This window comes from Brienomyrus brachyistius, chromosome 21, assembly GCF_023856365.1.
Source record: "Brienomyrus brachyistius isolate T26 chromosome 21, BBRACH_0.4, whole genome shotgun sequence".
Lineage (NCBI taxonomy): Eukaryota > Metazoa > Chordata > Actinopteri > Osteoglossiformes > Mormyridae > Brienomyrus > Brienomyrus brachyistius.
Window position 1 is genome coordinate 1180656 of NC_064553.1, and position 16558 is coordinate 1197213.

A 16558-nucleotide genomic window follows, 5' to 3' on the forward strand; every position below is an offset into this window, starting at 1 on the left:
GTTAGAAAACTAATGTCGATGTGTTTTCTACTGCAGGAAGATTTTGAAACATTTTGTAAAGCATTGAATTGCTGTACACAGAAGGTAGTTTAATTAAAACATGCAATAAAAAAATCCTGGACTGAAGTACAGGCACACATTTTAGTCGGATTTCCTACAGTATACAGCAAGGTCAGCAAACGCGAAAACAAACATGCATACATCTGCTTTACCTTTGAACATTCTGCACTCAGTGTTTCCAGCTATTTATTTGAAACAGCGTAGATCATTTCATACATAAAGTATTGCAATTTTATATTACGGTCTTACAGTACACAGGTATTCAAAGCGTAGACGAGTTGGTCACCGTCTTTAAATCAACCAAACCCATTTCCGTATTTTAATAGCATCGGGCAGCTAAAACATGACTATTTATAAAGCATTCACGTGATTTTCTTGTGAGAGAACTCTTTCACAATCCGATCGCTTTTATGTGCATCGTGCCCATACACATGTAATGCCTTTGCTTAAGATCGAAACAGTGAGAAATCGCTGGATCTGTAGAGGTCATTATGTATTCTATACATATAATTTCACTTACAAGACAGCTGCAGTTTTGCTTAAGTTAACATTATACTGGAAGCAGAAGCCATATTTACATGCAAATCAACATAACCGCTCACAACCCACAACGTTCTGGCAGCCAGAGAACTTGTTAAAGTCACTTGTACGTGTAAGTTAAGCATGCGTCTGCCGAACCTCCCCACAGAACCACCGTAACACACCCTTCGGAGTTACATGACGTCAGGCGGTGACCCGGCTCGCTCCCGCGGATCTGCGCTCCGGGCCACGTGGGCGCCTTCGCTTCTTACACTTCCGTACAATGTGAAATAATGGTCTTTCCTGAGACTACTTAAGTACTTAGTATCCCTTGGTAATCTGTAGGTTTTGATTAAGTGTTTTTTTCCCCCCCTTAAGTTAACCACTTACTACAGGACACGTTAAGAGTTGAGGGCTCTTCTACAGAAGCTTGTTACCCTTGGCGGCACTGAGCACTTACAGGGTAACGCGCTCCATTTGGTCTGGGGAGAAACATGGTAATGATACACGTTTAGCTGCAGTTAAATACACAGCTTACTAGCCCACCTCCGTGGCTGCCTGTAGTCCTCCGCGGTAATAAAAAGGATATATACACATCACGAAATGTACCACAGCGGTATCTATTCCTCACATCCACTGTAATTCACGGAATGGTGGGGAACATGCCTTTGAGTGCTTCTCCAAATAAAAAGTCAAGTGCAAAATAAAAGTGTTTTCTGGCCCGGCCTCCGGCGGGCAGGGCTAAAGCGAGCGGGTCTCCGCCTCGATCTTCTCCTCCGCCTGCGACAGCTCGGACTCGGTCTGGCTCACGTTCGGCCGCAGTGTCACCACCGGCCCCCCACCGTAGATTGAATTCAGGAAGTTCCACGTCTCCTCAGAGATCTGCCCCGAATCTGCCCCTGTCAGGGCGGAAAGGAGATTACGTGAGACAGGTCGCCACCTAGTGGCTGCCTGGGGTCGGCCCTGACTTCGCGACGGTTACAGCGCTACCTTGCTTCAGCGTGAGATGTCCGTTCTTGCTCACGGCGATCTTGGTGTTGTCGATGGGCCCAGGCAAATCTGCAGCAGGAGAGGGCAGCGTTTGTCACGCAAGACCAGGCAGCTTATTGACTCTCACCCTAATTAAAACGGGGAGCCGAGTCGGCGTTGGGGGCGGCCGAGGTGACCCCAGCGCCTCCGCGCTGGCTGACGAGGGAGGGGGGACACTTACTGCTGTCCTTGCCTTTGACGAAGCCCTCCCACTCGCGAAACCAGTGCATGCTGATGCAGTAGATGACGCCTGGAGAGTCCTCCTCCTGGAAGGCTTTATTCAGCTGGGGACATGGAGGGCGGAGTATGTGCGTTACCATGGCAGCAGGGCCCCCACGCAGCTCGGGGAGGCCCCACCCCGACCCCATTCCGCGTGACAGACGGCACGGTAAACACACCACCCTCTGTACAGTGACCATTTCAGCTTTTGCTTTTTGGATCATGAATTTTCTCCATGAATGTACTTCATCTGTGGTTGTACATCCCAATTACTAATCTTTCTGTTACCAGCATCTGTAATTTATTAATTTTGTTAATTTTCCAGTCGTCCCAGAGCCGCGAACTAAGCGCCTAGGGGTGGAGGCACCGGCACATTCCTGAGCTCGTACCCGAACAAACATATCGAGCTCCGCCTTCCGCCTCTTCTCCAGCTTCTCGATCTCCATTTGGCAGGCGTGGCAGACATAGAGATGATTGACAGCTGGTCCTCCTCCGTACCTGAGGGCCGAGACTCAGATAGGTCACGCGGCGCAGTCATCTCCTGCCCGTTCCCCTGGCGGTGCTCGTTAAGAGAACCTCACCTGCTGTACAGGTGGTCCCACACGTTCTGGGGGAGCATCAGCACCAGGTCATCAATGTAGGACACTTTGTGGGGGGGTACGCCTGACAGACAGGAGCAACGCGCGCGTCAGAACGAACACCCGGGCACTGCACTGCACTGCACTGCACTGCACTGCACTGCACTCACAGCACCAGGGACACAAAGTTACAGAAGGTCTAAGAAGATCATCGAACCCGCAGCACATTCCGCAAACATCGCTGCCTCCCATGACAGGCGTCAGGTAACCCCGATAACCTCCGACCCAAAAGCGAATCACGCTTGCAGCCAATAAGCAGGAGAGCGCGCCTCACCTCCATGGGAGCACAGGAAGTCGTTGTTGGAGATGGGTCCCGGCTCTGCGAAGGTCTTGAACTTGTTGAGCCACTGGCGTGAGATGTAGAACTGCAGCAGGCTGGGCTCGGCCATGCTCAGCAGGCCGGACACGCGGCGGCGCTCCTTCACGGCGTCCTCGCTGCTCTTCCTGCACGCGGCGGCCAGATGACGGTCAGCCTCCCTGGGAGCCGCCGCAGGCCCCCCCACTCCCCGAAACGTGCTCACGCAGGACTTATTCCCATAACGACGTTTATTACTATGAGCAACATCAGGACCCATTATGATGAAAAGCGTGAGGCCGTAGCCACGCCCATGGGCAGTCATGTGACCGCATCCTACTCCGTCATTGGTCAGCTCGAGCCCCCATCACTTCTTACTTGTAGAAGAGAACATAGGCCTCCGCATTCTGCACACACGACTCTGGGACCTCGGTCACGCTCTGGTCATCGAACTCGTACCACAGGTTATTCCAGTCATTGTGGCAGTAAGCGGTGTAATGTCCGCCTGCGGGGGGGCAGAGACATGTGGTCGGTGAGGGCAGGGGTCCGTGAGCAGAGCACACCCACACAACCAGGGCACGATCAGAATTAATTACAGCCTTGGTTCTATTTTTAGACACAGCACATACTGCTATAAATAGAGGTACAGACTTCTACCTGACGGAAGGACTTAAAAAGGCACTATTACAAAAAAAATGAAGGAAGGCCAGGGTTACACAGGATCCGGGCCCCCCCCCCCCCCCAGGCCGCACTCACTGCTGGCAGTGCCATGGTGACAGATGACTGACAGCAGGTCGTAGCTGGTGATATGGGCGGAGCTGTCCTTGGCGAGAAACTGCTGCATGTCGAGGCCGGCCAGAGGGAAGGAGACGTGCGTGCTGATCTTGGTGGAGAACATGAGCTCGTGCCGGAAGCGCTTTAGGTGGATGCATAGGATCTGGGGGGGGGGGGGGGGGGGGGCGAGAAAGGAGTGATACAGCTGAGACACACAGGGACAGAGGGCAGGAGGCTCGCTAAAGGCCAAGATCACTCACCTCCGGAAGACTCTGCACTTTGCAGAACTTAACTCCGTTCCGTAACCTGGCAACAAGCACAGGACCACCACGTTCAGTACAAAGACACCGGAAATCAGCATTAAAGCCCAAATCTGCATGCAAATATATAGAGACTCACTTCTTGCACTTTTCACAGCTGTACATGTTATCGCCTGGAAAAGACACAGGAGCATCAATGAGTCACAACATTCTGCAGTTCAAGCTTACCCACCAGGGGGCAGCACTGAGCAGCGAGGCCGCTCGCCTCCGCGTCCAACACCTGCCAAGGTCCCCATCGACTCTGTTCTGTAACAGACTTTATTGCTGTCGTTTGTGGCCACGTTTTGACAGACCTTGTCATCTCGACACCCACCGTCGGCGTCCTCACTTAACCCCCCCACCATGGCTAGACTCCTTCACAGGCTGCTGGAGCATAATGATCTCAGCTCATTTTCGGACAGGGGGGCCTTACCTTTCAGCTCGTCCCTGGCGAAGAAAGCGGCCAGGCAGTCCTGCAGCGTGACCACTGGACCCCAGAGCCAGCTGCCAGTGGGAGAGAAGGGGAAGGGCTGAGCCTACACACTGCACAATGGCGCCCCCTCCAGGAAGGAGGACCACAGCAGGTAAGCAAGGTGTGTGGCGGTGGGGGGTTGGGGGAGCTCGCCCGAGATCAGCATGGTGATTAGTCTGCCTGTAGGGGTGGGGGGCTCACCTCTTTATGTACTCCATGACAAAGGCAATCCAGCCCTGGGGGGCGTAGGCCTCTCCACAGGAACCAGCCTTCACCAGCGCTGTCTGGTGGCAAGACGCAGAGTGCAGCTTGGCCAGGTCCTCCTTGCCAGGGATGGGCAGCGAGATATCCTGGAAGTTCTCCAGCGTCACGGACACCTGCAGAGCACAACCGAGCAGAACGGAGATCTCTTCACTGTACCCAAATGCTGCCCCCACTGCTGGCGGGCTTCCAAGCATGACATCATCAGAGGACTTGCCAAACTGTAAACACTGCTCCCTTCCCCAGATAAGAGGCTCCTGAATGAGCCGCCGCTCAGCCCCCAGACCCACAGCTGCAGCCTTGACTGAGACACCGTTAGCAAATTGTTTCTCGAATAGGGAACCGTTCATTTGAGCCTCAAACCAGCAAACCCAGTACGCCCCGACCCACGCCGGCCCTCCCCGCCTCCAACGCGGTGCCGTACCCGGTCACATGTCAGGCACTGCACGGAGCTGACGATGGTGCCGTCGAACACGTCCGAGATCACGCTGCGGTACCGCTTCTGCGTCCGGCTCTTGGGCGGAGTGAGTGAGGTCACTGCTGTGGAAAGGAGAGGGCAGGTGAGGGACGAGACGCTCGGCTTTAACTCCCAGGCCGCCGTCAGACGGCTAGATTAGCGCAGAGATGGTCCAGCAGCCAGACTCTACCTTTCTTGTGGGAGGTGCTGAGACCCGGCCAGCCCCCCGGGGCAGACTTAGGAGGGCTGCTGGATATTTTGTAGCCGGTCCCATCATGGGGGGTGGGGCTTTGTGGCCTGGAGGTGCTGATGTGGATGTCCGGGTAACAGTCTGTGGGAGTGAGACAGCGGGAGAACTGATCAGGGGGCACAGAGCACGACCGAAACATCACTGGGGGCCACTCGCACGCCCCAAGGTCTGAACACGAGGGCGGCCCCTACCTGATAGGCGGCCCTGCATCTGCATCTTGACCGCCCCCTGGCTGCTGATGACGGGCGTGGCCTCGGCAGCCGTGTCAATGTCCTTGTTGAGATCGTGGCTGCTGGCGCCAGTGCGGTGCAGTTCGTTGATGAGGTTCTTCTCCTTCTGCCAGTCTCGGTTGTCCTGCACCTCCTCGGGAAGGAGCATCTCGGCCTCGTTGGTGTCCTCTGCTACGCGGGCCGCCTCGTTCTCCGCCCGCTCGCTGCTGCCGCAGGAATCGCACGACTGGAAGTCGTTGTCTGACTGGCTGTGGTCATCCTCAGCCGCCTCATCCATGGGGGTGGCGTGTGGAACCTCCTCGGTCTCCACCACCGGCTCCTTCAGCTCCTCGTGCAGCTGATCCATCAGACAGCGTAGGAACTCCTGCGAATCCTTGGTGCCGTGGAGTTTGGACAGTTATGAGTGAATGACGCAAACTGCGCTGCGCTTACTTGAATCTCTGCGAGATTAGTTTGGAGCCACATTTGGGAGGTATCTGCGGTCATGGAAAGTCTTTTCTTAAATTACGTATAATTAACATAAAACAAAAACTGAACTGTACACTAACACCAGCAGGGGGCCCATTTGCACAGTGAGACTCTCTCTCTCTCTCTTTGGAGTCTCCATGGAGAGTCACTGGCCACCACAAAGGACCTCTGTCAGGAGATCCCCACCCGTACATCCGTTTCCCTGGGCCCTGGGATCAGTGGCGTGGGGCAGGTGGCAGCCTGCGGTCTCGGCTGCTTTCTGTCTTAATTCAGACAGCGCGCTGCGCCCTTACTGGGATGGGCCACGATCCACTGACTGACGGGGCTCAGCACAAACTGGGATGTTTAGTCTGATCGCATCATGCTCTTATTACAAATCAGTGCTGTAATTTACAACCACGATCAGCCAGAGAGCCCCTTTATTTTTTGCCAGTGTGGTAATTACTGGGGGGGGTGGGGGTTCATTGGACAGATGGAGCACCAGGAGACAAATGTGTGGGGCGGGGGCAGCTCGGTTTGATGCGCTTGGTTTCCCTGCTTTGGCTTGGGAATAACAGGCCGTCTGCCGCACACAGGCTTCACGGCAGTACGGGCCAGGGAGGGGGCAGGATAAGGAGAAGGTGGGGCAAGAGGTAGAGTGAGAAGAAGGTGGGGCAAGAGGTAGAGTGAGAAGAAGGTGGGGCAAGAGGTAGAGTGAGAAGAAGGTGGGGCGGACAGAGAGGCGCAGAGACGCACCTGCTGCGAGTATCCACGGAACATGGGGTTCACGGTTTTTATCCCCTGGAAAAGGTTTGTAGGCACAACGTAGCTGGGCCTGTGGGGGGGGGGGGAGGGGGTCAGTCAGACACTGGATACTGGGGTTCTAGTGGGGGGGGGGGGGGGGTACCGCAGGGGCCATACCTGTTCTTATGCCACAGGTCACACACCAACTTCTGGTAGCTCTTACAGAGTGCAGGCTTCTTTTCTGTCCGGACCAGGCCTCCACAGTCGACGAAAAACTGGGTTAGCGGGGGGCTGGGGGGAGGGGAGGCAGAAGTCAATCAAAGGTCAAAGGGACACAGGCTGCCCTCTTCCAAAATGCCATTTAGACAACTAAACAGTCCACTGAGGGCATGGGTGCTGGATAGATTCCTCAATTACCCCGTTTCCACAAACACAGAGCTTGTGCTGGTGCTGGTGCCAGTGCTGGGCTGGTTCTGGCTTAGTGCCTTTTGAGAACCAGCCTGCGTTTCCACCGGTTTTAAAAAAGAGCGGAACAGAAATGTTACACAGGCGGAAGTGAAAGCGAGGTGAAAGTTAACCTGGATTTTGCTTTTTGGATTTATTTTGCTAAATCGAAAAAAGACTTTTCAGAGTAGCACTCATTGCGCCTTGTGTCTATGCCAGTATCCATTTTCATCTCCTTAAAGGCTCCCCATCCGAGTAAGCCCGCCTCTCCGCCGTACGTGTTTGGTTTGGACCCGCAGCCGCCCGCCTCTCCGGCGTACGTCTTTGGTTTGGACCCGCCGCCCGCCTCTCCGCCGTACGTGTTTGGTTTGGACCCGCAGCCGCCCGCCTCTCCGGCGTACGTCTTTGGTTTGGACCCGCCGCCCGCCTCTCCGCCGTACGTGTTTGGTTTGGACCCGCAGCCGCCCGCCTCTCCGCCGTACGTGTTTGGTTTGGACCCGCCGCCCGCCTCTCCGCCGTACGTGTTTGGTTTGGACCCGCCGCCCGCCTCTCCGGCGTACGTCTTTGGTTTGGACCCGCCGCCCGCCTCTCCGCCGTACGTGTTTGGTTTGGACCCGCAGCCGCCCGCCTCTCCGCCGTACGTGTTTGGTTTGGACCCGCAGCCGCCCGCCTCTCCGCCGTACGTGTTTGGTTTGGACCCGCAGCCGCCCGCCTCTCCGCCGTACGTGTTTGGTTTGGACCCGCAGCCGCCCGCCTCTCCGCCGTACGTGTTTGGTTTGGACCCGCCGCCCGCCTCTCCGCCGTACGTGTTTGGTTTGGACCCGCCGCCCGCCTCTCCGCCGTACGTGTTTGGTTTGGACCCGCAGCCGCCCGCCTCTCCGCCGTACGTGTTTGGTTTGGACCCGCAGCCGCCCGCCTCTCCGCCGTACGTGTTTGGTTTGGACCCGCAGCCGCCCGCCTCTCCGCCGTACGTGTTTGGTTTGGACCCGCAGCCGCCCGCCTCTCCGCCGTACGTCTTTGGTTTGGACCCGCAGCCGCCCGCCTCTCCGCCGTACGTCTTTGGTTTGGACCCGCCGCCCGCCTCTCCGCCGTACGTGTTTGGTTTGGACCCGCAGCCCGCCTCTCCGCCGTACGTGTTTGGTTTGGACCCGCAGCCCGCTTCTCCGGCGTACGTGTTTGGTTTGGACCCGCCGCCCGCCTCTCCGGCGTACGTGTTTGGTTTGGACCCGCAGCCGCCCGCCTCTCCGCCGTACGTGTTTGGTTTGGACCCGCAGCCCGCCTCTCCGCCGTACGTGTTTGGTTTGGACCCGCCGCCCGCCTCTCCGCCGTACGTGTTTGGTTTGGACCCGCCGCCCGCCTCTCCGCCGTACGTGTTTGGTTTGGACCCGCCGCCCGCCTCTCCGCCGTACGTGTTTGGTTTGGACCCGCCGCCCGCATCTCCGGCGTACGTCTTTGGTTTGGACCCGCAGCCCGCCTCTCCGGCGTACGTGTTTGGTTTGGACCCGCAGCCGCCCCACTTTCAATAACGTTAGGGTGCCACATTCTGAGTCCAGATTTTCTGTGGTCTCATACTGGAGCCGATTTTTCTGGGCTAGGGCCATTATTTTTGCTGTGGAAATGCATCAAACCAGTGCCGGATTGGGGAAAAGTGACACCAGCAGCACGCTGGGGAAACAAGGCTAATGACATGCTGCCCTTACTGGGAATCAGAAGCTGGAGACAAGAGGTCCGCACACAGACAGAGGCTCATATGCTGTAGACACCAGCACACGCACATACTGCACGAACCAGCACACGCTGCACACACCTGCAGCACACGTTACATGAAGCAGCAGCACACACACACGCAGCACACACAGCGCTCTGCCACAAGACCAAGATGCCAAGAACTGGCACAGCCGAGCCAAACAGCACTCACACACAGGAGTTCTCCCTTCTAAGCTCAGAATTCTCTATCTCTGGCCCGCTTCCAGGAATCAGCCGGGAACAGAGGCCTACAGTGCTAAGGGGTCCAAGCAAGCATTCCGATAGCGTGCAGTTCAGGGGCAGGCAGCCAAAGCCACACCCCAAGACACACATTCAGTCCCAAGCGATTAGCCACGGTAACAGACAGGTGGAAAAATAAGCGGAGCCAAGGGTGCTAACATGAGGAGAGCCACGGCACTTAAAGGGGGTGTAGGCTTTTAAACTGGCATTAGCAGCTACAACAACACAAACACAGCTAGTAGCATTAGCTACTGCAGCAGCATTAGCAATGTGTTAGCAGGTTCAATAACACTGATGTTTCTAGCAGCTAAATTACTGCAGTTATTAGCAGTGTTAGCAATGCTAGCAGCACCATCAGCTGGTATACTACAGTTATTAGCAGCACCCTTTGCTGTCATACTGCAGTTATTAGCAGTATTAGCAATGCTAGCAGCACCATCAGCTGGTAATCTGTAGTTATTAGCAATGTTAGCAGCACCGTCAGACGCAGCAGCCTACCAGTTGGAGAGGGCCTGAAGGGCAGCATTCATATAGCAGGTGTTCCCGATATTCTTCAGCCCAGTCAGGCCTGGAAGGAAAGCACATTTAGGGGTCACTGGGCCGGGCTGCTATGGTGCGCATTTGCACAGGTCCTGGAGCAGTCTGGCTGGTGTTGTGAAGGTTGTGCTGACAGGGCTCTCCTACCTCGCGTCCGGAGCTCGTCCTCATCTTCCATCTCTGTGTCCAGGTCATCGCAGACGGCTGCTGGTGGGGCCCGCAGGGCAGGGCTCCCGGGGACCCTGGGGGCTTCCTGGCGGGGGCGAGACACCCCAGGCACAAAATCAGAATTCAGGGGAGTTCCAATTTTTTTTGACACCCGAATAAACACCTACTTCCATAAATCACCCTGTGAGCTTCCTACACACTAAGGAGAATGCTGCGTACCTGGGGGCTGTGCTGGGCAAGGGGGGGCGGGGGCCTGCAGGGCGACGCGGGCGAGCGGGGGCCCAGCTTGCGCTCCAGGAAGACCTCCTTCCTGCAGGCGTAGCACCAAACGCGCAGCGTGGTCAGGTTCACCGTCAGGTTGTGGTGAGTCTCCTGTGAGGGACGCAATCGTGTCAAACACACGCAGCTATGAGGGAAAGCTGGCCAACCCTGGGGGCCGTTCTGATCCGAGGGGGGGATTCCTTCAGAGTCCTGTGAGGCAAAGCTGGGGGCCGTTCTGAACCGAGGGGGGGATTCCCTCAGTACTCCGGCAGAGTGCTGCCTGTCTGCTCTGGCCGTGATATTTAAGATGATATTTAATACCCTGAAGTTTCAGTGGTGATGCTACTGCTTCTGAACACAAGGCCTGAGAAAGCCTTCTGGGTAAGGGGGGGGGGGTTAGAGCTGCAGGAGACAAACAGCAGCATCCAGCCCTGGGCATCAGAAAGGCCCCCTTTTGGAAGCTGATGGGCACAGCTGCGCAGGCAGACGGGGCCCCTGCCCACAGCTGCGCAGGCAGCCCAGCAGCCCTCATATTAAAGCCCCTACATTATTAATGCTGTGATATCACCATTCAGGATGCCAGGCAGAGTGTCAGCCACCCGAAGAGCCCAAGGGGACAGCTCAGTGCTGCCCCCTTCTGGCAGGACTGTCCTTCATCCAGTCAGACCCAGCAGCAATTCTAATTCACAGCTCTGACTGTCCCCGCGTGTACCATAACCCTAACCATACAACAGTCCCCACCACAGCACTATCCTTCCTACCCTGCTGCTATACCTCCACTCATCCTGCCATCAGCACCAGCACCTGCCTGCCCTCTGCATTGAGACCCAAATCTTAAAATTTGGACTGTATAAATTAGAATTTTGGAATCTTGCTCATTTCACTTCCTCTGCTGCCCCCTGCAGGACGGGCTCCCCCTTTGAGTCTGGTCCCTCCCAAGGTTTCTTCCTTCTAGGGAGTTTTTCCTTGCCACCATCACCTCTGGCTGCTCACTGGGGTCTTTGGGCAGGGACAATGTAATGTGAAAATGCACTATACAAATAAAACCAAACTGAAAATCATTTGAAATGCTTAGATTTCCATGTTTGGGAGAGGTGTGCAGAGCAGCCCTACACAGCCCAGGTGCCACCAGCTGTTGGGGTGAGAATAAATCATTAGCAGAAAGATCATATCCGTTCCCGCTGTTTGCAGGGGAACACAGTGTTCCCGCTGTTACCGAGGGAACACAAGACGATCATCTCCTTTCCCATTCCCACAGCTTATCCCGATATTACTGCTTTCCCCTTTCCCGGACCGCCCTCTAACCTGGACCACATTCATGCAACAAGGATGACCCTCCTTCATATGGGTCACATGAACAGTGAGAGACCCACTGCCCCATCAGGGTGGGGGTGGTCATCCCCGACAGGGGAACACCCTCTTTAAAGGGAGGATCTCCATCCATCCATCTGCCAAACCGCTTATCCTTCCGGGTCGCGGGGGATCCGGGGCCTAAGCTATGGGCACGAGGCAGGGAACAACCCAGGATGGGGGGCCAGCCCATCGCAGGGCACACTCACACACCAGTCACTCACACATGCACACCTACGGGCAATTTAGCAACTCCAATTAGCCTCAGCGTGTTTTTGGACTGTGGGGGGGAAACTGGAGTACCCGGAGGAAACCCCACGACGACATGGGGAGAACATGCAAACACATGTAACCCAGGTGGAGACTCGAACCCGGGTCCCAGAAGTGTGAGGCAACAGTGCCAATCACTGCACCACCATGCCAGCTTCAGCTTCCAGTGCGTAGGAGCAGCAGCTCACAGAGGGCTTATGGAAATCCTGCCAGCTTCAGCTTCCAGTGCGTAGGAGCAGCAGCTCACAGAGGGCTTATGGAAATCCTGCCAGCTTCAGCTTCCAGTGCGTAGGAACAGCAGCTCACAGAGGGCTTGTGGAAATCCTGCCAGCTTCAGCTTCCAGTGCGTAGGGACAGCAGCTCACAGAGGGCTTATGGAAATCCTGCCAGCTTCAGCTTCCAGTGCGTAGGAGCAGCAGCTCACAGAGGGCTTATGGAAATCCTGCCAGCTTCAGCTTCCAGTGCGTAGAGACAGCAGCTCACAGAGGCCTTATGGAAATCCTGCCAGCTTCAGCTTCCAGTGCGTAGGGACAGCAGCTCACAGAGGGCTTATGGAAATCCTGCCAGCTTCAGCTTCCAGTGCGTAGGGACAGCAGCTCACAGAGGGCTTATGGAAATCCTGCCAGCTTCAGCTTCCAGTGCGTAGGGACAGCAGCTCACAGAGGGCTTATGGAAATCATGCCAGCTTCAGCTTCCAGTGCGTAGAGACAGCAGCTCACAGAGGGCTTATGGAAATCCTGCCAGCTTCAGCTTCCAGTGCGTAGGAACAGCAGCTCCAGGTAGCAGATGAATGGTGGTGCCTTCAGGGTCAAAGGTCGGGAGCAGACGGGGTTTTTCCCGCAGGCTGGCAGGGGCCTCCTGACGGAGAAGTGTGTGTGTGTGTGTGTGTGTGTGTGTGTGTGTGTGAGAGAGTGTGCGCACGCACGCGCTCACCTGCGAGTGCACAGTGCTGTGGTCCACGTGTGACTCCCCGCAGCCCACGTACACGCAGCCATTCTGAGGAAACACACGAGGGGGATCAGTCTCACTGCATCTGCATGTCACATGACTGACCACGGCACCTCCCCCTACTCACCTGCAGACAGGCCCACAAGTTGGGCCCCCCCACCTTACAGTCCTGGCATTGTCCCTGCAAACAAACAGATGCAGGTCAGACCTCCACACACCCCAGACTCTGCGGGGGCCACGGCCCATGAGGCCTCGTAGCAGACAGACTCACGTGGGATTTCTGGATGAGCTCCTCCTTGGTGACCTCCCCCACGCACTCCAGGTGGGGGCAGTCGCTGTTACCCCCGGGCGCAGACATCTTTGCTGCGGTGGTGCCGCACTGCCGGGGTCACTGGGGAGAGGTACAAAGCCACTGTTAGACGCGCGAGTAGCAACAACTACAGAAGCAAAAACGCAGGAAGGCAAGTTGGCGATTCCACCAGCGCAACTGAAGATGGGCGATTTGCTTCTGCAAGACGGACGGACATCCAGCTAAACATCCAGCTTCCTGGGTTCTGAAGCTGTGAGCTTCTCTCTGGCAAACAGGGGAGCAGAGCTCACACAAAACCGTCCCGTTCCCTTCCTGACGCGCACTAACCCTGAGCTTGGGGACAGGAGCAGTGAAGGGCTCCATTCTGACAGTGCCAGCGAACAGCGGGCAATTCAGCCAACAGGAAAGCGGGACTCGGCACACAGTGGCGGAGGAGCAAGGAGGGAGGGAGACGAGGGGGTGGGGGGGAGAGAGAGAGAGGAGGGGGGAGGGATGACGGCCGGCGTCACTGCTGGAAAGAGGGTGCCATCTTCTCTCTCTGCACTGAGCGGCTGCAGCTGGAGTGGATGGGTATCGCTGCTGCAGGCCCCCACTGGCGACAGCACTGGCGTGGAAGGAGCCGCTCTGCCCCCGCAGTCAGGCACACGCTCGCAAACATCGTCATCACCGCCGTCGTGACCCGCCGACACAGGTACCAGCTGGTCACGTGACCCGAAACGGCACAAGGCGCAGGGAGCCTCAGCCCACTGAATGGGCCACGCAGAAACTACAACATCCCATCATTTACGCAGCTCCATGGAGACGGCAGTGAGACAGCAGCACAGCAGTGTCAGTGCCAAGTACAGATCCAGGTCAGGCCACAGCAGGGGATTGTGGGAAAACACAAATACACCACGTTTCTGTGCAGGATGGAGCAGATACAGGTGCCCCCCCCCCCATCTGCTGCACCTCCACATGTGCACTGCACAGGCGAGCAGCACTCCAGCACAGACTGCCATGGTAACACATCTACAAGGACACCCCCCTTCGGAAGTGTCCCCCAGCTGTCCTGGACTAAGGACAGAGTGTGGAGCAGGGCGGGTCGGGCACCATTAAACCAGCCACGAATGGGGGGGGGGGGGGGGGGCACCAGAGCCACGTGTCCCCAGAGCCAGACAGATGGTCCAGCTACTCAGTGCTACAATTTTAGAAAAATGACAAATACTCCTGGCAAGGTGTAGTGATGGGGTGGGGGTGGGGGTGGGGGTGGGGGTGAGGGTGGGGGCAGGAAGCGACCCCGTCGCCGCAGAACAACCTCAGCCAGCTTCAGAACCACCCCCCGCCAGCCCAGAGTGTGCAGGTCACCCAGCACCAGCAAAAACAAAGGGGGGCTTCGTTTACCAAAACTCTACTTTTAAGCAAAAGCAGCCAGTGAAAAGCAGCCAGTGAAACAGAGAGCATGTTAAGGGAGGAAAACCCACTGAACACACAGCGTGGTGCTGGGCCAGCTTGGGCGAGATCCAGTCAGGTGCCCCACGTCAGCAGGAGTGAGTATAGAGGAGGAAATACGCCATCAGGGAAGATGCCACTCCACACTGCTCCCCACTGCTCCACACTGCTCCACACTGCTCCACACTGCTCCACACTGCTCCACACTACACCCCGCCACTGGCACGCGTGAGGTTTCTGCCTGCATCCTCTGTCTGCACCACGTCAGCTGTACAAAGGTGCCCCCCCAGAGCACTGAGGGTTATGACCTTGTTTACTTAGAGATTATGTGAACATAAAGAGTTCAGCGACAGCGGGAACACAGAAAGACCACAGGCAGATAACTGGTGCTATTAAAAGAAAAGGCACAGAGGACAGCGCACATTCAGGGGGGTTTAAGGACAGGGACTTGCTCTGGGGAATTACACCAATGTTGTACTATAAAACTCAGTCCAGACAACTCGGCAAGATGCACGTAATACACACTGTACATTTTCATTTAAGTTGGGGGCTGGGATCTTCGCCATTTCTCCCAGCCCGACAGGTGGGTGCGTCTGGCCCCCTGTCTGCGCAGCGCCCAGGGCGGCTTTGAGCACGCGGAACCTGCAGGTGGAACGTCTGCACAGAATGGCATCGTCACCCTGATGCAGAATGTGTGGCGGCTTCGAGCACGCGGAACCTGCAGGTGGAACGTCTCCACAGAACGGTGTCATCACGCAGATGCAAGGACATCATGAGCATGGAGACAAAACCAAAGCGGAGCCCGTCATCGGGCTCCTCTGTTGGTGTGGAGGCTACATCACACATAAAGAGCTGTTAAAGGGTATGAGAAACACACCGCCCCCCCACCCCACCCCACCCACATAGCCCTGCGCAGCTCCCATGCTGGCAGGAGGAAGATCACACCTGTGTCGACCAGCGGGGGTCTTTAAGCATGTCATCATCACTGCACTGAATCCGGTGGCCAGCAGCCAAACCCCGTGAATAAACCGCCCGAATCAGCTCGGAGCACAGCCTCACTCAGCAGGGCCGCTGCGGGGCAGGCAGCCCCATTTCAGCCGCTTGACACAATGAGCGAGTCAGCGCACGTTTTCAATGGTGCATTGAGCGAAGGAGCCCGAAGCGGAGCCGGGACGGGCGGGGGGCGAGATAGGCGGGGGACGGGGCGCTTATCCCGCCCATTGGGGCTCCGGTGTGTCTGTCTCATATCTGAGACCCGGTCGCGGTGGAGCTGTCCCCAAAGCCCCCATTCCTGCATTGGGGATCAGCAGGGCCGGCGATATCACCGGCTGTGAAGGTGCGGGACCCGGGTAACCACACAACCCCGGGACCCCGAGCCGGTCCGGCACACTGGCCCGGTCCACGATGTCCGGCCTACGCGGGGCTCTACCTTCTGCTCAGGCTACGTGCCGGTTCCTGGTGTCTTACTGCTTCACTAGCCTTAATGGCCCGCCCGCCGGCCGGTAGGCACGACAACATGGCGCGGTCCCGGTTCGGCAGGGTCTGCCAGCCCCGCCGCGGGGCCTCCGAGCGGCATTCGGTACATACTAAGACTGCAACCGTGACAATGCAGCCGGAATCGAAGGCGCAAAAACACACCATCATCCCGGCCCGAGATGACCGAGCTCCACCCCGCCCATCGGCGCTCGGGGGCCGAGGGGGTTCGGGTGGCTTGTCGCCGAGTGGAGGCGTCGGAACACGGCCGCCCCTGCTCCCCGCCCCGCTCCGCCCCGCCTTACCTCCCGATTAGACAGCGATCCGCCGCCTGTGTCGCTCAGCTCGCCGCCGCGCTGATTACCGGCCAGGCCGCGTCCGAGACGCGATCCTCCCCAATTTTAAAGAAAAACAATCGGGAATATTTCCAGGGCGGCGGTGACAGCTACGGATTCGGGCTTCCAGGTCGCTCTGCTCCGCCTTATGGTGCTACGAGGCAGCTCCTTCCGGTCCGGTGACAGCGCTGCGCCGTACTGCCACCTAGAGGCGGCCGACGGTGCCGGGCCACTGCTCCAGTATTACGATGTCCAGTCCAGTATGTCCAGTATTAGGATGTCCAGTATTACGATATCCAGTATTACGATGGCGTAGCAAGCACTGCCCCCTGTCGTGCGGTGATGGTGTGGCAC

General features: G+C 57.0%; 1 protein-coding gene across 1 annotated transcript; it reads right to left on the reverse strand.

Annotated features, from left to right (window-relative positions):
- Nucleotides 1–229: 229 nt before the first annotated feature.
- On the reverse strand, nucleotides 230–16409 carry usp33 (ubiquitin specific peptidase 33). Its single transcript, XM_048988651.1, has 24 exons — nucleotides 16175–16409; nucleotides 12930–13049; nucleotides 12786–12839; nucleotides 12644–12706; nucleotides 10049–10201; nucleotides 9809–9914; nucleotides 9623–9692; nucleotides 6872–6985; nucleotides 6707–6785; nucleotides 5465–5876; nucleotides 5214–5354; nucleotides 4991–5106; nucleotides 4507–4682; nucleotides 4267–4337; nucleotides 3934–3967; nucleotides 3795–3840; nucleotides 3517–3697; nucleotides 3139–3265; nucleotides 2740–2909; nucleotides 2409–2490; nucleotides 2217–2325; nucleotides 1790–1892; nucleotides 1570–1638; nucleotides 230–1478 (listed from the first exon to the last, which is right to left on the reverse strand). Exons 2-24 carry the CDS (start codon nucleotides 13014–13016, stop codon nucleotides 1321–1323), a joined length of 2721 nt encoding a protein of 906 aa, XP_048844608.1. The 5' UTR covers nucleotides 13017–13049; nucleotides 16175–16409; the 3' UTR covers nucleotides 230–1320.
- Nucleotides 16410–16558: the final 149 nt, after the last annotated feature.